Source organism: Drosophila sulfurigaster, chromosome 2L (genome assembly GCF_023558435.1).
Source record: "Drosophila sulfurigaster albostrigata strain 15112-1811.04 chromosome 2L, ASM2355843v2, whole genome shotgun sequence".
In the NCBI taxonomy this organism is placed as follows: Eukaryota; Metazoa; Arthropoda; class Insecta; order Diptera; family Drosophilidae; genus Drosophila; species Drosophila sulfurigaster.
In genome coordinates this window covers 18,179,587-18,201,696 of record NC_084881.1, presented here as the reverse complement: position 1 = coordinate 18,201,696, position 22,110 = coordinate 18,179,587, and the positions used below count along the sequence as shown (strand labels likewise).

The 22,110-nt window shown below is 38.8% G+C and overlaps 1 protein-coding gene across 1 annotated transcript; it reads left to right on the top strand.

The window, feature by feature from the left end:
- Positions 1-2,387: 2,387 nt before the first annotated feature.
- Positions 2,388-17,807, top strand: LOC133848940 (homeotic protein caudal). The gene is made up of 2 exons (XM_062285098.1): positions 2,388-3,637; positions 16,241-17,807. The coding sequence occupies exons 1-2, from the start codon at positions 2,830-2,832 to the stop codon at positions 16,708-16,710; spliced, it is 1,278 nt and encodes a 425-aa protein (XP_062141082.1). The 5' UTR covers positions 2,388-2,829; the 3' UTR covers positions 16,711-17,807.
- Positions 17,808-22,110: the final 4,303 nt, after the last annotated feature.

The following is a 22,110-nucleotide window of genomic DNA, read 5'->3' as shown; positions in this document are numbered from 1 at the left end:
AATCCAATCAAACATCGCGTCAGTTTCTGAGTTTTTTTTTTAGTCTGGCGACGGCAATTGATATAGCCGTACCTTATACATACATATACAAATATGTGTAGGTATATGTATATTATATCTCAGATTGGAGCTCGTATATGGCTGTTGGCCATCTCGCTCGGTCTAATTGCCGCTTGAGTTTTTGAGAGTTGAGTTTTGAGGAGGCTTCTTTATGGCTTGTGGCGCTGTGCTTTCTTTATGGATTTATTAACATAATTGCATTTTAAAATTTTCAAGTTTTGTTGTCGTTGTGTCGATGCTAATGTTAATAGCACGGTCATATTCTAATTTATGATTTGTGTGAGTCATAATACTATATGGGAGAGAGATAAAAACAAAAAAGATGCATTAGAAGGGCTTCGATTTTTATTGTGGAACGCTTCGAAAGCATCTTGTGTTGACAGCTCTGTTGTCTCTTCATCTATATGTATGTATATCGCATAATTCGCCCCTAATGACTTCCAGGTAAACATTATGCCCTATTACATGACCAACGCACAGAAAAAAATGGCCTACCCTTGCCTACCTTCAGCTTACAGTTGCAGCTCAATTCTCTTGAATTGTTGATGCGTTGCGAAAAAAAAGAAAACCGTGGAAAAATGGGCTGCGACCGCTTAATTGTAGTGTGATCTTTATGACCAGCAGCTTCTCTTTCTCTTCCTCAGTCGACGACGACGTCTGTTAAAGAGGCCTCTTGTTTGGTGTCCTTTCGACTGTCCGCGATCTGTGATGTTGTGCTGCTCTAGGTCGCGTTCCCGTTCGCGATCATAAAACTTTTGTGCTGCCCTCTCAATTGTTTTACAATGTTTTGTTTCTGGGCATTAAGGGGTTTTTTGTTTAGAGAGCATCCCACGATCGAACCAGTTTTGTGTATCCTAAAGCATCCTCAGCGTTAATAAGTGAAATTTAAGTGTTGTATTGCTCGGCGAGGCCAACTGACAACTGACAACTGCCAAGCAAACATACAACTGACGGACGTACCGTCGATCTTCACAAATTTTCCCTGGTTGTCTGTGTGAAATTTTCCATTGTGTCACCTGAATACATTTCTAATTACACCCGCTCACCGTGCAAACATATTTGACCCTGGCACTTTATGACATTTTGCAAGTAAATTTGTAGCTGCAAAATATTCAATGAATCCGTTTTTTAAATAATCCTCAGAGTATTTCTGAGAAACGCGACTGCAACGGATTACTCAATCGATGTCAACTATTGCAAAATGTTGACAAAACAAATCTTTATTATACCCAAGTTCTCTATTCTTTTGAACCTTTTGAACTTAGAGTTTAAAGAGACAAGAGCCACGATATTTATTGGTAATACTTCGGTGTCATTGAAGCTGGATTCTAGAGCATTCTAATACACTTTTCGCTAGTCTAAATGGAATCAGGAAATAATTTGATACATTATTGTATACAATTATAGTTTCCTTTATTTTAAAAGTTCAGCCAGGAAACATTTTTTACTCTTTTTATATGCAAACATATTTGTATTAATTCATAGTTTCCATTCTTATAATTTAAACTATTTGTTAAGCCTTTACATACTTTTAATCCAATCATTGATTTATGGGGCAATACTCTTAGGTGTTATACCACTTACAATTAGCGTAATATTTATATAATCACTGATTTTCTCTTCAAACAAATGGGAACATAAAACAAATCGAAAATCAAAAAATAAATCTCAACATTAAAACTTTGATTGGCATCGGGGCTCGACAAATGGAAAAGGCAAAGGCTCAATGAAACGAAATGTACGCAGACTACAACAAAGGTATAATAAATGAAATCCGTAGTTATGGCATTACAAACATGATTTTACAGCCACTAATTGCATAATGCACACTCGGTATGGAATTACTTAATTAGGGACAGCCAACGGCAATTGTAGTTTATAGTACAAATCGAAGCAGTCGTAAAGGAAAAGGGGTCTTTCTGTCTTCTATGCTATATGTAGTAGAAGACTCGTCGACGTAGTCTCGTAATTGTAGTCGGCTTTAACGCCTACCATCTAAACACACATTTCGCTAAGTGAATGGTACCTGCCCCTGGGAGAGGGCGGAGCTACCTGCTCAGCCATGACATGACGTTCGTTAGAGCGAGATGGCAGCAGCAAAGAAAGAGTGCGCATACAAACATAAGCCATCTTGAATTTCAAACTCAACGGAAATGGGCTTGCGACGAGGGTTAAAACCAGTCAGCAGATGGTTGGCTGCGTGTGTGTGAGCGAGATGACTAGTTATATGCTGCTGGCATTGCCTCTGCTGCAAGCATAAGATTGTGTGTAGTCCGACTCGGCTTCTTTTTTTGGTTTGTTTATCAGTCAGTGCGACGCTCGTTGCTTTCAGTACGTGTTCGACTGCGGTTAACGTCACAACAGGCCAAACGCAACGGCAGTTGAAACAACACAATAGTGAGATCACCTAAAAAACGCGTGTGCGAATTCAAATTAAATATACTAAAAATACATTTGACGATTACAACCAGATCAGTGCCTAATCTGTAATCGATAATTGCAAAATAGAGCAACGCACTAATACAAGCTTAGCTCAAGTGCGTGAGAGAGTAGCAAAAAGAGCGCACAAAAAAGGAGCGCAAAAAGAAATTGAACAAGTTGAAAGTTAAATTTGCAAGTCAAGCTTGCAAAATGTGCTCGTAAACTGTAAATTCTATAAAAAGTGCTAAAAAGACAAAAACCGCAGAACGTAAAGTGCAGCTTAACTAACGCAATAAATACATTATAATTAAAAGAGTTTTGTAAGTGCGCGCACCATAACCTCAAATCATGGTATCCCACTACTACAACACTCTGCCCTATGCGCAAAAGCACAGTGCTGCAAACTTGGCTTACGCCTCGGCCGCTGCCGCCGGCCAAACATGGAACTGGAATAATTATCATGCGGGACCAAATCATCAGTTTCTTGGCGATGTCGAATCACCACATGCTGCACATCATGCTGCCGCTGCTGCCGCCGCCCATCCGATGTACTACAATCCCCATCATATGTTCAGCCACTCAAGTGCCGGCGATTGGCATTCACCGGCTGCCTCGAGTGCAGCAGCAGCCGCGGTGGCTAGCGATAATTTTGTGCAGAATGTGCCAACATCGGCGCACCAGCAGCTGATGCATCAGCATCACGCACATCATATCAACAGCGGTTTGGCCAGCGGCGGCTCCAGTAGTTCAGCCAGCTCTGGCAGCAGCAGCTCAGCGCCTGTTGTTGGCGGTCCGTCAGCGGGCGGAGGAACAACGCAGTTGAATGATACCAATGGCAGCATTGGACCCGATTCCGTATCCCAAGTGCAGCAACAGCAGCAACAACAACACATTGCCGAAGGGTTGCCATCGCCGCCGATTACGGTGTCGGGCAGTGAGATATCCAGCCCTGGAGCGCCTACGTCCGCTTCGTCGCCACATCATTTGACGCACCATCTAGCGGCCAGTGCAAACAACAACAATAGTCCATCGACGCACAACAACAACAACAATAACAGTGTGACCAACAACAACAACAACCATCGCACATCGCCAGCAAAAGCTCAATATTATGATTGGATGAAAAAGCCCTCGTATCCAGCGCAGCCACAGCCTGGTAAGTTTACACATACACATACTTAAGCATTAGCACCTATGTATTAGTTGTCAGCATTTTTTGGGTTTATCCCGCATCCGTAATGCGAAGCACAGTCGCTGCATTGTCTTCAAAGCTTTGTGCTCGTGCTGTTTGCGCTTTAAAACAGACACACAGCGAATGTGTTAGAAAGAGCGAGAGGGAAAAGAAACATAATTTTATAGCTAACAATAAGCAATTTGCTTGCATTCAGTCATTCGGTCCAAGCGGCCCATAAAAATCAAATGTTTGTCTTCATTTTACGGCCCTGGAGAACTAGGCACACTGCCTTTGCCTTGATTTATACCCCAGGCTAAACTGAGGCTCAGCTTGTCGACTATGTTGACTAATTTTGGGTCGTAAATCAATTTTACTATAAAAACATTCAATAGGGTCGATCAATTTTTGTTTCTTAAGTTTCTAATGAAAAATGCAAATAGTGGGCAAAGCAAGATATGAAACAGACTGCTCTCACAGCAATTAGCGGTGTGAGAAGTGTTTCTAATAGGCTTGAATGCATCGATGCGAATCAATTGAAAATACTAAATGTAAATATTTGTATCTCTTCATTCTAATTGAGAACTTTAGAAAGCTTCTGTACAGAAAGCTCTTTCATTGCATTTCAATTCCCGTCTGGCAAGGCTCGCTTGTTGCTCAAAAGTTGCCAGATCAAATGCCAACAACAGCTCAAGGCTTTTGATTTTTATTTTGCTGCTGCTGTTCGCTGTTTGCGGCCATCTTTGTGGTTTGCTCTCTTTTTTGTTTTGGTATCCACAACACAAAAACAACAACTGGCATTTGCATGTACACGCAATGTAAATGTCAAACGGACAAACACACACACACACATATACATATGTATATAAACATGCGCAGTGCAAGTTAAATACCAAAACAAGCAAATACACTCACACTAAAACACGTGCGCAAGCGCTCACAATTTATGACCCGCGTTTCAAGTTGACGACGTCGACGACGTTTGAGTTCGTCGATATCGACGATATCCATTAAGCCCATAAAATCTGTTGGTATGCAATTAACGTTTATTGCCCTGCCGTTTGTGGCTGTTGTTCGTTTTAATCCTTCAACGGGTCAAGACGACAAATTAAGATTATGCATTTTATTTATTATTCTTATAAATAATAAACAATTCCGCTGACTTAGCGCCAGCAATTCAATTCGCCGCGATGAATTCGCCTCGCCACAAATGCTCGGTGCAATTTTTTGATTAGGTTTTTGTTTTGTGTTTAATTTAGTGAGGCGTACGTGTCTAGGGTTTCATTTCAGCGGAACCTCAACATATCCATTTTTACTCGGGGTATTGAAGTGAAGCATTGCCATTGGGTGTGGCAATAAAAGTTCTTCAACAATTTGTTATTGTTGCTTGTACTTTTGTTTCAACTGCGGCCTGTGGCGGGCTTTTCGCGATTAGATTAGTGCTACACCCCGTCTAGGAGGGGGTTACGGGAATTGTCTAGAGGCAGCAGGGGAGGTGAAGGAGGCGGAGAATAGGCCATCAACACCTTTGTGAAATGAACGTCCGCCTGTCAATGGTTTACCCGGGGTTTCTATGTTGCTCCAATAATGGTATTTTTTTTGTTTTTGTATTTTAGTTTTCGGGGTGATAGGAGTATCAAAACGTGTGCGTTATCTCCAGCCCATAGCCTGGTTATATGGTTGATAACTTGATAAGAGCGCCGCCCTGGGTACGAGAGTATTGATTAAAACAATATAGCCAATAAACCAATAAAAATTAGTATTACTTCCAATAAAAACTAAATAGCGACATTTATGGCCAAATCTTTGCAATCATTATTAAAAAAAATATTGAATGTTACGAGCGAGAGATCCAGGAAGAAGCAACAACAACAACCACAACAATAGCAACAATATTCGAAACTGATAAGTCGCAACTTGGGATTTGGTTAGAAACAGAATAGAACAGCAAAGCAATTATACAGGGGGGAATTCGGGCTCAAAACATAATGCCACATGACACATTGAGATTTAATATGTCAATAGTCACAAAATTTATATATACGACATATCACAAATATCGAGGGAGAACTATCTCTACTCGTATAGTCAGCTTAGATTTGTGCAGCCCCAATGTCTGGCCCCAAAAAGAAAAGAATCGAACTCCAATTTGAAATTATGATACCCAACATAGCTAGACAACATATGAATAAACATATATACATATATACATATATAGGAGGGTAAAGTGTGTGTATATGTGGTTGCATGATAAGCCATTAAAAATGGCCACTAGCTAGCTGGTGGTGCAGTCAGAGCTACATTCTCGTCGATGTCGATGTCGATGTCGCGCTGTCGATCGTTATCAGTGCTATCAATATTTGGTTTTTGTGCGACGCTGCCGTCAGCACAGGCCACAGTTAGAGTCCCTCAATGCTGCCCCTGTCCCTGTCCCTGTCCCGGTCGGAGCATGTGTCAAAATGAAGTCCGCTGTTGATTAGCCCAGTTCATCATCTATCCGTGGGCAAAGCGACGACATTGCGTCTGACAAATGGTACCATGATTGACATGCCAGGATTAGCACAGTCTCTCTTTCACATACCCAACTCTCCCTTCGCCTCGCCCTTTGCTGCTACTCTCGATGTCTATGTCTTTCTCATTCTCTATCTCGCATTGACATGACTTGTGTGTGTTCCATCGATTCATTTGCTTTGGACTTAGTTGTTTAAATACACTGTGTGTGCGCTGTTATTTGTATTGGCATTGATATTGCTCATAACTGAAATTTTGTAGCTGAAAAGCCCTTCTCATGTACGCTATAAGGTGTTACTCGATACTCGATATGTTGATACACACAAATGTGTGGAAATTTATTTCGGTTATTCGTTGAGGCGCCGTGGATTTGGGAGCTTAACGATTTTAAAGAAATGAGATAATAAACAGTACAAAAAAGCAATCTTCAATTTGGATTGGGTTGTAGACGGAGCTTTAAGCAGCTTTACAGGCAAATAACACAACTCTTTTTTCAATTTCTAAGCTAAAATCATTAAAAATGGTGTACTTTAGTTTTATATTACGATTAATAAGTAAAGAAATAAGCTTTTTAGCTATATTATTTTCAATCGACAGTTCACACTTCACATTTTTTTTTCAAATACCATAATCTTTTCTTAGAATGTCATTAGCAACTTTTCAAAGTTTCCATCAGCTAAAAAGAGCTTTCAAACTGTATTATCATTGGTATCAAGTGGCGATTTCATCAGCTTCAGCCTGCGTTTATGGGCTTTTCCAGTTGTTTATGAGTTTATCAGCTAATCGCTGAAAAAGCAAAGCCCAACAAAAATTCAATTCTAAAATTAACAACTAAATGTGTCGGACCGAGTCGAGTCGAGGCGAGCCGAGAATCATTTCCTTTAGCCATAAACAAAAATGCTTGACATGCTAGCCTCGTCTCTTAAGCCCCGCCAACGACATTAAAATCCGATTGTCAATCAAAATCGCTCATACGACACATAGAACGGGGCAAATATTTTGCGTTTGCAAGTATAAACAAAATATCAGCTCTTTTATATCTCCTCACGGCATAATGCCACTGATTGAGTGACTCGCCGTCTGACTGACTGTTTGACTGACTGACTGACTGACTAAGTGGGTGACTGATTGACTGGCGGGAAACGTGTCAAGCTTATTGTGGACACGTTTCTTATGAAATGCGTATGCGAAACGAGGTTTGCTACCGTTTCGTTGTTGTTCTGTTTATGGCCAAGATTTGCAGTCCAGCTGGTGGCATTTACTACCATATATATAGGCATATATATATATATGTGCCGTTAATCGCTTAACAATACAATAAAGTAGCAATAATTATAAAAAACTAAATTAAATGTTTCATTCCATTCATTGAGCGACGACTGCGATGACTACGATGACTGTGTTTTAGGGGGCGCAAAGTATATACTTTTATATTGTATACCCTAACCATAACAATGAATGAATATTGTATATGGTAGCCATATTCTGATTTTTATGCCACTTTAATTATGATGATTATTAGCTGGGATTTGTTATAGCTCGTTTGCCATTAATAAATGACCATTTGCTACTCGTTATTCGCCCATTGCCCATCAATCGTCACAGCACACTCTACAGTTTGCTCAGGTTCAGCAAATAGACCGTTAAACTGTTATATTGTTATACAGTTATACAGTATAGCTATAGTTATAGTTATAGAGCAAACCTCAGTTGCATCTCTCTGTAGCAATTGTTTACACTCCGGCGCAGGCCTCAAAGATTATTCAAATATTGTTGCACGTTGACCCGAAGAGTTTAACCCACTGAGATAAGAACGAGACCAGAACAGAACAGAACAGAACAGAACAGACACAATTTATAGTTCACACCAGAGGAGCGCGCTGTGCAAAATTTATTGTTTAATATTTTTATGAAGCGCAAATTATCAATAATGTGTTGGCCTGGCTTATGAATGCTTTAGTATATGCTCAGGCCAAACACAGTTACTGTTGTTGGGCAAACACAATTGCTCTGCTAAGCTGACTCATCAAACTAATATATATCAATATATCAATCAGTTATCTATCTCTATCTGTTTCTCTCTATCTGTATATCAATCTTAACCTTTTGCTTATTAACAGAGCTGTGCAGCACGCCCAATTTAGATGACTTTTCCGATATTCTGGAAGCAGGTGGTACGCATCCTTAAAAAAACCAAATAATTTCTTAGACTCTCTTTTTTCTTCTTTGGGTTTCATTTTTCTCCTTTTTTTCTCGTTTTTTGTTTTTGCTTTGTGGCTTTTGCATGTGCCGCTCATAAATAAGCTCGAGTCGTATATCGTATCTACATATACGAGTATGTATCTATATATACTATATAGCGCATGATTGTAAATGTTTATTGCATGCCACAGCTCCGCATTCGAAATAATTAACGTAAATTTGAAAATAATTTTTACCCGCCTGACAATTTATGGCCTTAATGGCGACTCGCGACTTGCGACTTGGCTTGGCCGTTAAATTCTGGCCAACAGTCTTGCTGGCTTGGCTCGGCTGCCATTTTGTAAGCACACACCAAGTCGACACTCCCCTCTCTCTCTCTGTCTCTCTCGCTCAGCTGTCGCCATAAAAATGCGGCCTAAAACCGCTCGTCGCTGCCAATGGCGTGTTAGCCACGTCCACATTCCTCATTCACATCCTCTGCAACTCATTGCAACTCCGCCTCGCTCCCTTTCCCCACTGCCCCCTGGCCCCTTGGCTTGCTTGCGTGCCACATTTGGCTGCGGCACGTACCGCAGTCGGCATTCGTTTGTGCTGCACGCGATCTGATAATATTTCTTTTCTTTTTTCTTTCTGTTTTTTTTTTTGCTGCTTTTCCTTCTTTGGCATTTATAATGCTGCGTGCCAGGGCGCGGCCTGGCTCCATGAGGGTAGAGAGGGGGAAGGGGAACTCGGGGGGAGACTGTCTGCTTGGAGGCGTTGTACTTTTGCATATGCATTGAACAAATGGAATGAGAATGGGAATGGGAATGGGAAGCGAGCGCTCATAAAGCGTTTCCATGTCGCATGTTTCTTTCCACTTTGATGTCCGCCATTTTGAATTTCTCTTCTCTTGCGTGTGTGTGTATACATTTGTATGCGTGCGTGTGTGTGAGCGAAAGAGTTATTTATTGATGGCCTCCATATAGCATTAGGGGGAACTTTAATTACGTTTTATGGAAATTATACAGCTGATCTAATTTTCTGGCTTTGAGGAAAGATGAGAGTAGAGATCAAACTTGTTATATTGCAGTCGAGTTCCGCTATAGAAACGAATTGGAAAACAGCAATTAAACTATATAAATTAGAAATGAGTCGCCTCGAATCATTGTAGAAAATGAGAAAAGAAAAGGGTTATAGAGAGAATAGTTTAAGTTTGTAGAATGAAACTAAAGAGAAGTTAGGCTACACAATTTTAAAGGTTTGCCGTCGGCTTTTAAATAATGAACTATAAAATAATGAACAAAAGAATATATTTGTTATCCATTCATATTTTCAATACCTTTAAATCAAACTTCTTCAAAAGTATTTATTTACCTTTAATTCGTAAGGTTTAAGAAAAGATAGTGCTTAACGTTATATTTTAAAGACACATTTGATACATTTTCTTAAAGGTTTGCTTTAAATGTTTTGATTATATTACAAAACTCTTATTTAAATGATTCGCAAAGTATTGTATTCATGTAATACAAAAAACTAGACTTAAATATCTTTACAAATCTTGCCGAATATTTATTACAATGTCGCCTCGTTTAGTTAGTTGTTAAGCAACAAAATAGAGCATCCTACATTGATTTACCCTTTTAGCTGCGATGCTGCCACAAAGGTAGTAAATTGTGGCAAATAAGCCAAAGCCATGTAAACGGGATGCAAAAGACAAAAGGCAGCGGAGCATCAAAAAAAAAGAGGAGAAAAAAAGGAAAGCAAAGCAAAGGAAAAGAAAAGAAAATAAAATAAACGTCAAATCGAATCAAATGATTTTATGATGTAATTTGAGCTAATATTTACGATATAACAGCATCTAAAACAGCAGCAAATGCCAAATAAATGTTATTGTTATATTGTCGCTTGGGTGGTGCGAGAGCAACACACTCAAAGTGCTCAAAGATGAAGCCAACCAAGTGGCCACTCATTGTTGTTCTCGCTTGTTTCGTTGTCTCTGCCACATTTATGATGCTACCCCCTCACCCTTTGCCTTTTTGGCAAAAAATATTGTGCTGAACTTAAAGCTTAGAGCTTAGAGCTCAGAGCGAATTATTGAGTGTTGAAAAGTCAAGTGTTGAACTACATCCCCGGGGTGCAATAAATGAAATTGCTGCTGCGGGCGAAGTCGAGGCGTGAATGGGGAAATGGGGAGGGAAAGCTAACTTTTGACCCAGACAGTCAGCTTTAATGCCAGAATTTAAATAGAACAAAAGTCGGGGATAAAGAAAGAGAGCAGAGCAAACCAAGGCTGCAGGTAACAAATGTCTCCCAATAGAGTTGCTCATCTGCCGCCTTTGAGTTCTTGTGGTCGTTGCACATTGGGCAATGCCCACAGCTACAGATAGATAAAGATGTTCTTCCGCTCAGTTTGTGTGTTTGCTGCTTTGCTTCACTTATGCGGCATGCAAGTGACAAATTAAGCCACAGCAGGCGGTGGCAAAAGCGTATTAACACGCTGTCAGCGAGCAACCACCAAGCAGAGCCCATAACTAACCGCAACAGTTACACTCGTAACTGTAACCATAAGTGTAAGTGTCCTTGTTGCCTGTGATTTGCCCGCTGGGAACTGGACACAAATAATTGCCGCAATCTTAGCCTGAGGTTGTCCTTCAATAGTGCAACAGCTGCTCGGGCAATTATATTCCTAGCTACTCGAACTATTCATTCATTACTCGCGATACCACAAAACATATTTCTAAATTATAATTTACAAGCATTGTCAACTGTCTCTCTCACTTGTAGCTTAACTTTGCTCCAATTTGTTTGTGTGCGCTTCTTTGGTTAAATAGAAAACAATCAATTTAATAATATATATATGCGAGTAATATATATAGAACATAATCTGAGGGGGCTATAAAATCTTAAAGCCAACCCAACTATTGGCATTTGCTATTTGCACAAATTCCTTTGTCGGCAACAGAAACGGTGCGAGATACAAACACGCAGATATTGTTCATACAGATACAGATACAGATACAGTTATAGATACACAACTAAAGTTACAGATACACACTCATAAACCATTCGATTGTTTAAGTGCGAGCGCAGACCAGTTGTGAATTATTACACTGCAATTTATGGACTGTTGATAAGGTCAGGAATAACGGTAGCAAGTGTTTTCCTTTTTCAATTATTAACTAGAAAAACGACGTTCAAAGTCGATGATTGCAAATGGTTTATACATATTTATATTTGCAAAAGATAAGGCGATGAATGTAAAGTAAATTATAACATAAATAAATAGTGAATAAATTGATTGTTAATAGGTAAAGTGAATGAAAACATAAAGAAACGATTTTAATAAGGATAAATCAAATTTATTACAAAAGTTCAAGTTTATTTAGTAATTAACGGAGACAGATAGTTATATTTGTAGCTTAAAATATGGTCAAGAAATAGCTTAAATTCATAACAAAGAGAATCTTTTTGGTTTTCAAAAGTTAGAAGATAGAAAATCGAACAAATTTATGCAAAGTTTTAAAAGTAATTTCATTGGAATCATTTGTCACCATCTGTTAATAGTTCACTGCAAGCAACTCTCACTTTTTTCGCAGTGTTTTAATAGTATCTGAATAGATATAGAAAACGCTGTGAATGAATGAGTGCCAGTTTTATCCAGAGCAGCACATCGTGTGGTAAACATGTGTAATAGTATTTAATGAGTATCACATTCGATATACGACGAGCATTCGATGTGCGACAAACAGCTATTAAAGCTTATCGACGAAGCCTCTGCAAAGCCCTGCAACTTGAGGCAAGCAAGAGTGCTGCAACACACACAACTCGTAACTCGCAACTCTGATTCCAATTCCAATTCCGATTGGAGTCAGGAATCGCAGTTCTTAGTGTTGATATAGACCTCAACTGGGATTAGGGAGTGCGTGCATTTGAACTATGCCGCCGTCTCTCAAGCGTATGCAATCGACAAGAGCTGTAAACTATGATATGTAATGTCAACTAATCCATCATTATGTGGCGATCGATGTAGAAGAACTCACATTTATAGACGCAGTTCAATTTTCAATTACAAATCGTTGCCACACTTAAAGCAGTTGTTGAACGAGCAGCAGATGCAACAAGAAGAGGAAGAGCTTCACGTACACCCATTTATACATATAAATTTACTGTTACGCACTTACCCCACCTTTAAGCACCACCTTACTCCCCTCTTGCCTTTTCCCTCTTCCCGCTGGCAGTGACAAAGCCATAAAAAAATGTCACACCTTTTTTCCACAAAAAAAGGCACAACGCGAGCATTTTATTTAATTACGAATAAAATGTATTTGTGCTTTTAAGACTGTGTCTGGCTATACAGTATATCTGCACATAAATATATTTAGAGTATATACTATATACTATAATTAAACCCACCCAGAAACAAACATACTGTATGTATAAATATATATTTTTTAGATACTATCTGCTCTTTCGTTTTTTTTTTCGTTTTTTGGTTGTTTGCAAAAATGACTTTAGTTTTTCCATATTGTTTTCCCCCTTTATGAGTTATGATATCTTATCTCGCAGATCTTGTGAAGAGTGATCTCGTTAAGCGCAGATCTGTGTGTCTGTTTGTCTAACATTCCCAGTTTAGTTCAGCCGAGTTAGACAACTTTGCTTGCTTGGTCCACATAAAGTGTGCGTATTTATTTTGTGTGCAGATAATAAAACACTCAGTACGGGTTAGTAACTTTATAGTTTTATATATGGTATACACAATTTATTGGATTATATGGTTATGGCCGTGAAGGTCAGATAGAACCATACTTAACCACAACTACAACTACACACACACACACACATAGATATAGTATTTAGGCCCCAATGCCGCTAACACAACAATGTGCTCCAGTTTGGACTCCGGTGTGTTTACTCAGCGTGTTCAGGTGTGAGAAATTGGAACTGAAAGTGCCAACAGATAAAAGTTATGCATAGATTAAATGCCAAGAAGAACTTGTGCCTGCAGACAGATTTATACGATGGTTCTTAAAAAGGAAACTTGAATATGAAATCATGCTTTTGTTTAACTTTTTTATGGAAATCCGGAAGGAATAAAAAGGGTTTTAATTAGCCTTTAAAATATAATAAAGTAATTAGAATATGGCAAACTTATTGCAACAGATTTCGGTAAATAATTTTACAGTTTTAAAGGAAGATTTAAATTAAAAGTTTTTCAATAAATTTTAGATTTTGAATTGAATATTTTGTTGAATAAATTTTAAACTAAAAATAATTTAGTTTACAATTTATATTATCAGATTATTTCAATTGATACAGAACTGCTTACAAATTGGAATACATATTAATAGAAAATTATGACATTTAAAAATATAATACAGTTTTATATGTAGTTAGGAAATTCTTACTTCTTTTCATAGACAAGTTTACAACTCTTTAACACCTTATAATTCAACGAACAAATACCACAAAAGATTTCATTGTTTTGCAAAGAGTTGATTATATAAGTAGAAAGACAGACAGCGTAAAATGAGTGACAGTCTTAATGACTTATCATCACATTGCGAAATTGTCTGAGATGGAATAATATTTTCGTGTTTTGTTCAATTTACACAAGGAAATCCTACTTGATGATTCTCTTTTTTTTTTTGTTTTAATTTAATATCTTTGCCCCGAGCTTTTGCTTTTTAATGGCCTCAAATATTTGTGCACTTCCTCAAATCCAACGCTCTGCCATCTAAAGTCTGTCTAAACAGTTTTGCGGGTTATCAGCATTAGTTGTATTATGGCTTCTACAACACCCCGTCTACACTTATCAGCACTGTGTGTGAGCCAAGAACACGCGCGGGCCAAAAGCGACGATGATCAACGAACCGCGTTGAGTTCTGTTGGGTCTTTACTTTTTCTTGAGTACATTTTCTAGATCTAAAGGCACCACCACCCCACACTAAAATTGCAACAAGCCTCAAAATTTGAGATTTATTATTAGGCACAGAGACGCGACGAAAAGCTAGATTAAAAACACAACAAAAAAAGAAACGAACTGAAACTGAAAGAATGAGGCTTTAAGTGAGTAAACAGCCAAGAACGATGACGACAACGACAACAACGAAAAGAGAATGCTATAAATTCACGTCTAAACAAAAGTGTAAAAAATAAATACGAGTGCAAGAGATAAGGCCCAAAAAGCGACAGAACATTTCGGACTTTAGGCCTCGTTAGGGGCACCAACTTGGCCACTTACGAGTAGCTCCACTTAGCCAACCCGAAACTGCTTTTCTCAACCAAACTCGAAATCGAATTGAGGAAAATCTATAATTAAAATATAGCCGGATGATTAATTATCAAAAAACTGAGAGAGAGAGAGAGAGTGTTTGCGCCATATATCAAGAGGCAGGTGTAGAGGATCTTAAGGTCTTTAACACCTACTCCGAGTTGCCTCGGATTTCTGTTCTGTTCTTCGTGTAGTATCTGCTGTGTGTGTGTGTGTGTGTGTGTGTATGTGTGTGTATCGCTTGAACTTATCATCTGTGAAAATATTTGTCTATTTGCTCGCTTGTTTGCTCGATTTTAATTGTGGTTTACAAACGCATTCAGAGTGCTACAAAAAAAAATTAGAGCAAAATCCCAAAATGGTAGAGAAAAAAAAAACCCAAGTAGATGTTTGCATTTCATTTGCTTGTGATAGTCGTCGCGCAATCCTAGAGAGTATTCCAGAGTGTGTGTGTGTGTGTGTTGGGTGTAAGTGTGTTTATCACGTAGCCAGAGACAACTGCGGCATGACATGATCCCGTGGCCTTTTTCATGCCTTGTCGTTAGCTCGTTTTGTGTCATCTATTTGAATTTTGATTGACTAATTGCACAGCAGCAGCCGCGAGCGCCATTTGGCCAGGTCGCCAGTTCTCCTCTTGTTGGTTGCCAGCTGCCTCTTGGGTGTCTCTTGCGGCGCCCCAAAAAAAGCAAAGAGTGTGCCTCCCCCATGCTCCCCTAGAGTTTGCATTTTGATGTTTACCGCAACGTTGCTTCGTTTTTGGTTTTTTGCCTCTTTTTCTCATTTTTATGGCCTATCTTAATTCAAATATTGTCGGCTGTTGTGACGAACCAAGTTGTTGTGAATGTGATGGGAACGACGATGATGATGATGATGATGTGCCGCCTGCCCATCATGAGGATGAGCTCGACTTGTTTGCCCATCGCACGCCACTCACTCAACTCAACTCAAGTCATTCCCTCGAGCTGTGACGACAGAGTCTCAGTTCACCTTTTTCTTCAACTGCAACAATTATTAAATAATTATATTTACACACTTGTACTTGTACTATAAAAGTAATTATATTAATTGGAGGCAAATGATCTTGATTTATGCATGCGGCGGAAGTTATTTCAGCACAATTAAATATTGTTTTATGTACAATATTTGCATATAATCTCTATTTTATAATTATTTATATTTCTTTGCTAGAAATAATCGATTAATGAATATTTAGCATTGCATTTTAAAACCTGTTTAAATTGCAAATTCAAGCCTGTTTTTAATTCAAACATAGTTTTAGAAACATTATTTGTATATTTTCTATTTATATAGCTATTTCATTGAAACTGATCTTTTTCTCTGTAAAAAAAAATATTTAAATCTTATAGCGTAGCCAATATTTAATTATATTTTTATCGTTATTCGAAGTATTGAGTGTAAATTTACTTTATTTGCATTTCAAAAACAGTTTTAGGGGTTAAACTAAATGAAATATTTGGGAATGTTTTTAATTCAAATCTGTTCTCCATTTATTATTATTATTTTATAAATATTTAGTTACATTTTTATCTTTATTCGAAGTATTGAATGTAAATTTACTTTAATCTGTAACTAACCATTTATTTGATGCATCTTTTCTTTGACAGGCAAAACCCGCACCAAGGACAAATATCGCGTGGTTTACACCGACTTCCAGCGCCTGGAGCTGGAGAAGGAGTACTGCACATCGCGCTACATAACCATTCGGCGCAAGAGCGAGCTGGCGCAATCGTTGTCGCTGTCGGAGCGTCAGGTGAAGATCTGGTTCCAGAATCGACGCGCCAAGGAGCGCAAACAGAACAAGAAGGGCAGCGATCCCAATGTGATGGGCGGTGTCCAGCACACCGACTACAGTCAGCTGCTGGATGCAAAGACGAAACTGGAGCCGGGTCTGCATCTGCAGCATCCGCTGCACTCGATGAATCCGATGGCCATGAATCTGCCCGCCATGCGTCTGCATCCCCATCTGGCGGCGCACAGTCATTCGCTGGCTGCGGCGGCGCATTCACATCTGCAGCAGCAGCACAGCGCACAGATGTCCGCTGCTGCTGTGGGCGTGGGCACGCTCTCGATGTGACATGACTATGGTGGAGATCGAGAGGCGACCAGCTATGGCAGCAACAACAACAACAACAATGGCAGCTACATGTTGGAGCAACACCAGCAACAACTGGAGAGTGGCACCAACAGCTTTGCAACATGTCCTAGTGATCTGGCGGTAGACTTGGCTTGAGCACTTTTAGCAACTTGTAGCGGGGGGTGAACAGTAAGGGAATTCTTCGTGGGCACTTGGGCAACAGTCAGACTGTTGATTAAAGTGGCCTGGGCAGCGGTGCATTTGAATATTGCACGTTGTTAATTTTTGTGATTGTATATTCGTCGTGTTTATCGCTGCCCCCGCCCCTACCCCGCCCTCAACCCTAAGTATCCCAGCCATCCCCCTTCATGCAACCAGTATGAAAATTAGAAATGTATGAATATATAACCCATGTAAAATCGTATGTTTATTTTGTATTTAATATGTAATTTTGCCCACTTGTATGTATTATGTTTGTTTTTGTTCTAGATAATGCCTAAACTATAAGATATGATATGATACACATCATTTTAAAATAGCAATTAAGTGAAGAAAGCAAACAAATCAAAACTAAATTCAATTATAATACATTATACATAAATAATTTGTATAGCCGTCCCCGATTTACACACACACACACACATACACATACACAGCTGCACAACCCACAACAACAAATTATGTATGTATACAAATAATTTAATTGAAATTGAGCTAAGACAATTTAAATCCTTGGTGCAATTTGACCCAACAACATCAACAACAACACAAACAAATGTAAATATGTATCACAAACAAATTGAACGTTTATTACTTTAAAGCTGTAATAACAATTAGTTAGTTACTAGTGTAATTTGAATTTAATTTTAATAAAAACAACAAACAACAAATACATATTTTGTGCACAAACCCAATTATTATAAATATACAAGTAAATTAATACAAAAACAACAACGTTGCCTACATATCAAACAAAACAAAACAACACAAAAGAACACATCAGCAGCACGCTTGCATGTAATTTAAATATTAGTTAATTAATTTATGTAAAGTCCTTGTGCTATTTGAATTAAAATAAAATATACAGAAAATAACAACCACTTAAGTTTCATTTTGGCATTCACAATAAGCGCAGCAGCTGATTCGCTCCACCTACCAGGAAGAAGAAGCAGCAGCAGCTGTCAATTGTTTTTTTTCCGTTTCGTTTCGTCAACGCCTTCGTCGCACACAACCGCCATTGAGGCTCTCGACACTATTGCTAGCTCTGTCTCACTCATGCAGAGCGCCGTCTCGGGTTGCTTGTAAAATACTTGTGCGCGTTGCAATTGAATTTGATTGAAGCAGCCAACCGACTCAATAAACACACACAAACATTAAGCTACACTCTGGAGAGCCACTTATTAGCGAGATTAAACGATTACTTAAGATGCGTTTATTTGACGGAAAATTATTCCTAGCTTGCTCAAGTCCTTACAGAAATAGACAGGACACGTAATTTTAGGCTAACAAGGACCAACTTTATCGATTGGCATCAAAAAAATATGGGGTCATCTAGGGATCCAACACTTGTAATTTTTTGGTCCGCGGCTTGCGAAGAATGGGCTAAATTCCCAAATTGCAGGATAACTCGAGAACTACAATGACGATTTGAATGTCCTTTGGCAGGACGATAGCTCTCATCAAGAACTCTTGATTGACACAGGACTCGCAAGGATCAGACAGGATATGATCGAGTTATTCGCTATTTTCTGTATACAAAAAAGTCCTTATAACTTGGCTTCAGGCAGGATATTCGTCCTTTTTACTATGCCAATCAGCTTGGATTCACTAATATTATATATGTTCCAAAGGACATCACGATCGTCCTCCAAATGGCCGAGATACGGCTGATTTTTCGAATTTTTGGCAATTTTTCTATACTCACCCCTTGAAAAAAATTAAGTCGGAATTTTTAAATTTTTATAGCATACTTTGAGGGTGCGCCCAGGATCTTTTTTCGAAAACAAGCCATATCTCGGGCATATCCTGCCGCAATTTCAAAGGAGACATATTGCTAGAATCACAAGGACCAACTCTATTGATTGGCATAAAAAAAATATGGGGTCATCTAAGGATCCAACACTTGTAATTTTTTGGTCCGGGGCTTAGGAGGAATGGGCTAAATTTGCGAATTGCAGGATAACTCGAGAACTACAAGGACTATTTGAATGTCCTTTGGCAGAATGATAGTGGTCATCAAGAAATTTCGTTTGAAGTAGGATTCGCAAGGATCAGACAGGATATGCCCGAGATATTCGCTATTTCCTGTAAACAAAAAAGTCCCTAAAACTTGGCCGCCCGCAGGACATTCGTCCTTTTTAGTATGCCAATCGATTTGTATTGAAAAAAGCTCTCTGTGTGCCAAAGGACATCATAATCGTCCTTCAAATGGCGGAGATACGGCTGATTTCTCAAATATTTGGACAATTTTCTATGCTAAATTTTGGGAAAATTTTTTGGCAGGATAATGAAAATCCTTGAATGCAAATCGATAGTACTACTTTCCCTGATTACAACAAAGTAGGTCTTTGCCAGATCCTTAAGGATTTGTTTAAACAATATTTAGAAAACGGTTGTCCTTTTTCGAAAACAACATATATCTCGGGCATATCCTGCCGCATTTTCAAAGGTCACATGTTGCTAGGATCGCAAGAACCAACTCTATCGATTGGCATCAAAAAAATATGGGGTTATCTAAGGATCCAACACTTGTAATTTTTTGGTCCGCGGCTTAGGAGGAATGGGCTAAATTTGCGAATTTCAGGATAACTCAGAAACTACAAGGACGATTTAATTGTTCTTTGGCATGATTATAGACCTCATTAAGATCTTTCGTTTGACACAGGACTCGCAAGGATCAGACAGGATATGACCGAATTATTCGCTATTTTCAGTAAACAAAAAAGTTCCTATAACTTGGCCGCCCGCAAGTTATTCGTCCAAAGGACGATCGTCCTTCAAATTGCATAAATACGGCGGATTTTTCGAATTTTTGGCCGTTTTTCAAAGAATTTTGGGTGTTTTTTTTTTAAGATAATGAAAATACCTCAATGCAAATCGATAGTACTACTTACCATTACTTACCCTTAGCTAGGTCCTTCCCAAATCCTTAAGGAATTGGAGTTATTAGCCATTTTTCTATACTTTGATAGAATATATTTTTCTTTATGAACAATTAAAATCATTGTGAATGGTAAACCCAATATCCTTTCGATATCTTTGATGAATTGGACGATCTATTGCATAATCGTTCGCATATCCTTTACAGAAATTAAGCTATTTCATGTAGAACTTGTTTCACTCATCTGCTTAACACTTGAAATGTAAAGGATTGATTTATCTTGGCAGCATCGATTGATTTACGATACTCACTTTTGACTTTATAGATGCGGCCAATTAATACATAGTATTTGGGCCGAATCGAGGCAAGGCAACAATCGAAGAGACAAGTATTTATGAGCATTTCTTGCATATATAGGAATATATATATATAGACTAAAATGTAAAAGTTCAATGCATAAAAGTATAACGAAAGAATCAACATTTTTTCACAGCAATAAATGCATAAAAGACAAATATAAGTATGCATGGATGTGCCGTCGATAAGGCATAAAATTTATAATCTTTTTGCATTGAGTTGCGTTGGATGCTGATCCATAGGAGTCATCCATCCATCCGTCTTTCATCCACCATTGTCGTCACTAATAGAGACATACCCAAAAGACAGCTGGAGAGGAGGAGCAGACAGAGGAGTAGAATGCGATCCGGGAAAAGTTCGAATTTGAAACGTTACTTTTCGGACTACCATAAAGTTTTATGGCTCATCCGCGCCTTCAGTTCAGTTGAGTTGAGTTGAGTTGAATTGAGCTCGACAGACGACGAGAATGGGGCGCAGCTGTAAGCAGAAGTTACGATGATTGGACAGCATAATGCCAGCAGTGTCAGTATCAGTAGTATCGGAGTACACAAGTATCTCTAGGGGTCGATTCTGGACAATCCAATGGGTGCCAATTAAGACAGCAGCGGCAGCAGCAGCAGCAGCCGGCCGCCATATCATAAAACTTTTTCCGTTTCGTGAGCGATCTTAAAAAGATCATTCGAATATTTTATGGCGACACCCAAAGAAGTAGAAGAAGATGAAGAGGAAGAGGAGAAGAGCAGGGCTGCCAACTGCATTTCGTGTTCTATTCACAAGAAGCAGGATCGTAAATCACTTGCGTTGGATGCGATGTGATGCATTTGTTGGCTTTTTATCCATTTTTGAGAACATGTCAAATCTCTCACAAAATGGCGCAGTCAAAACATAAGCTGTGAATTCCCAGTAATTGTGCAATTGTTAAAATGCACTACAAGTAGGTGTGTGTGTGTGTATGTGTAATGTAGTAGCCAGAAGTCGGCGGCTAAAGTCAAACATTTCTCGTATCCGTTACACTCAACTGACCAAAGGCCAGCGTCCCCCTTGCTGTGAAAGAGTTAAAACACAAAAAGTGAATTTCAATTTAAGTTGAATACGAGTATCGTCAAAAAAATCGGCATGAACAAATGCAAACACGTCAAACAGAGCGCCTGCGCAGTCGCAATGCAATTCTCCCTCACTCTCCTTCTCTTTCGTTCTCGTTTGCTGTCCGCGTCTTTCTTCGTTTTTTTTTTAGCATGTAGGTGTGAAAACGCAGCGCACACTTCCTTTATCGGTATCGATATCGGCATCGGCTTGTTTGCTTAGTTGCGCCGTTCGGGTTTTTTTTTGCATTTACTTACATAAAAGTCAAAATATTTTGGGTTCAACAGGAACGCTGCAGTAGCAACAATCGATGTGACTAAGGCAACCTTTTTTCGTTTCAGTTCGATTCGCTTCGTTTTGGGTTATATCACAAATCTAGACAGGTTGTATATTTTCTCAATTGTTTTCTTCTACACACATACATACATATGTGCGTCTCGGACATTTCCGATTTTGTTAATCGGCAGCATAATAAATCAACCGTTGAGAGGTTTTTTGGCTTCAATCGAGGGTACTTGAGTCGAGCGATAGAATGATTCCTTTGCAATCAGTATATTATGTTGATCTTTAAAAAAAACTAATCTAATATAATATAGGTAATATATAGTAATTTCATATCGCCACAAAAATATATTAAACGCTTGTTAATTCTTAATTTTAAAAAAGACAAATCACATGATCAATTCCAAGCATGATATTAATTGAAGCCTTAGAATGCAAAATATTTACAACTTTTTTTTACAGTAAGATCGCCTGTCCCTTATCTCAAGCATGATCGAGATAATTAATTTATGCCCTATGTACATATTTGTTTCTTCACGGCACTGACGCCCAACGTCGTCGTCGTCTTCTTGGCCATT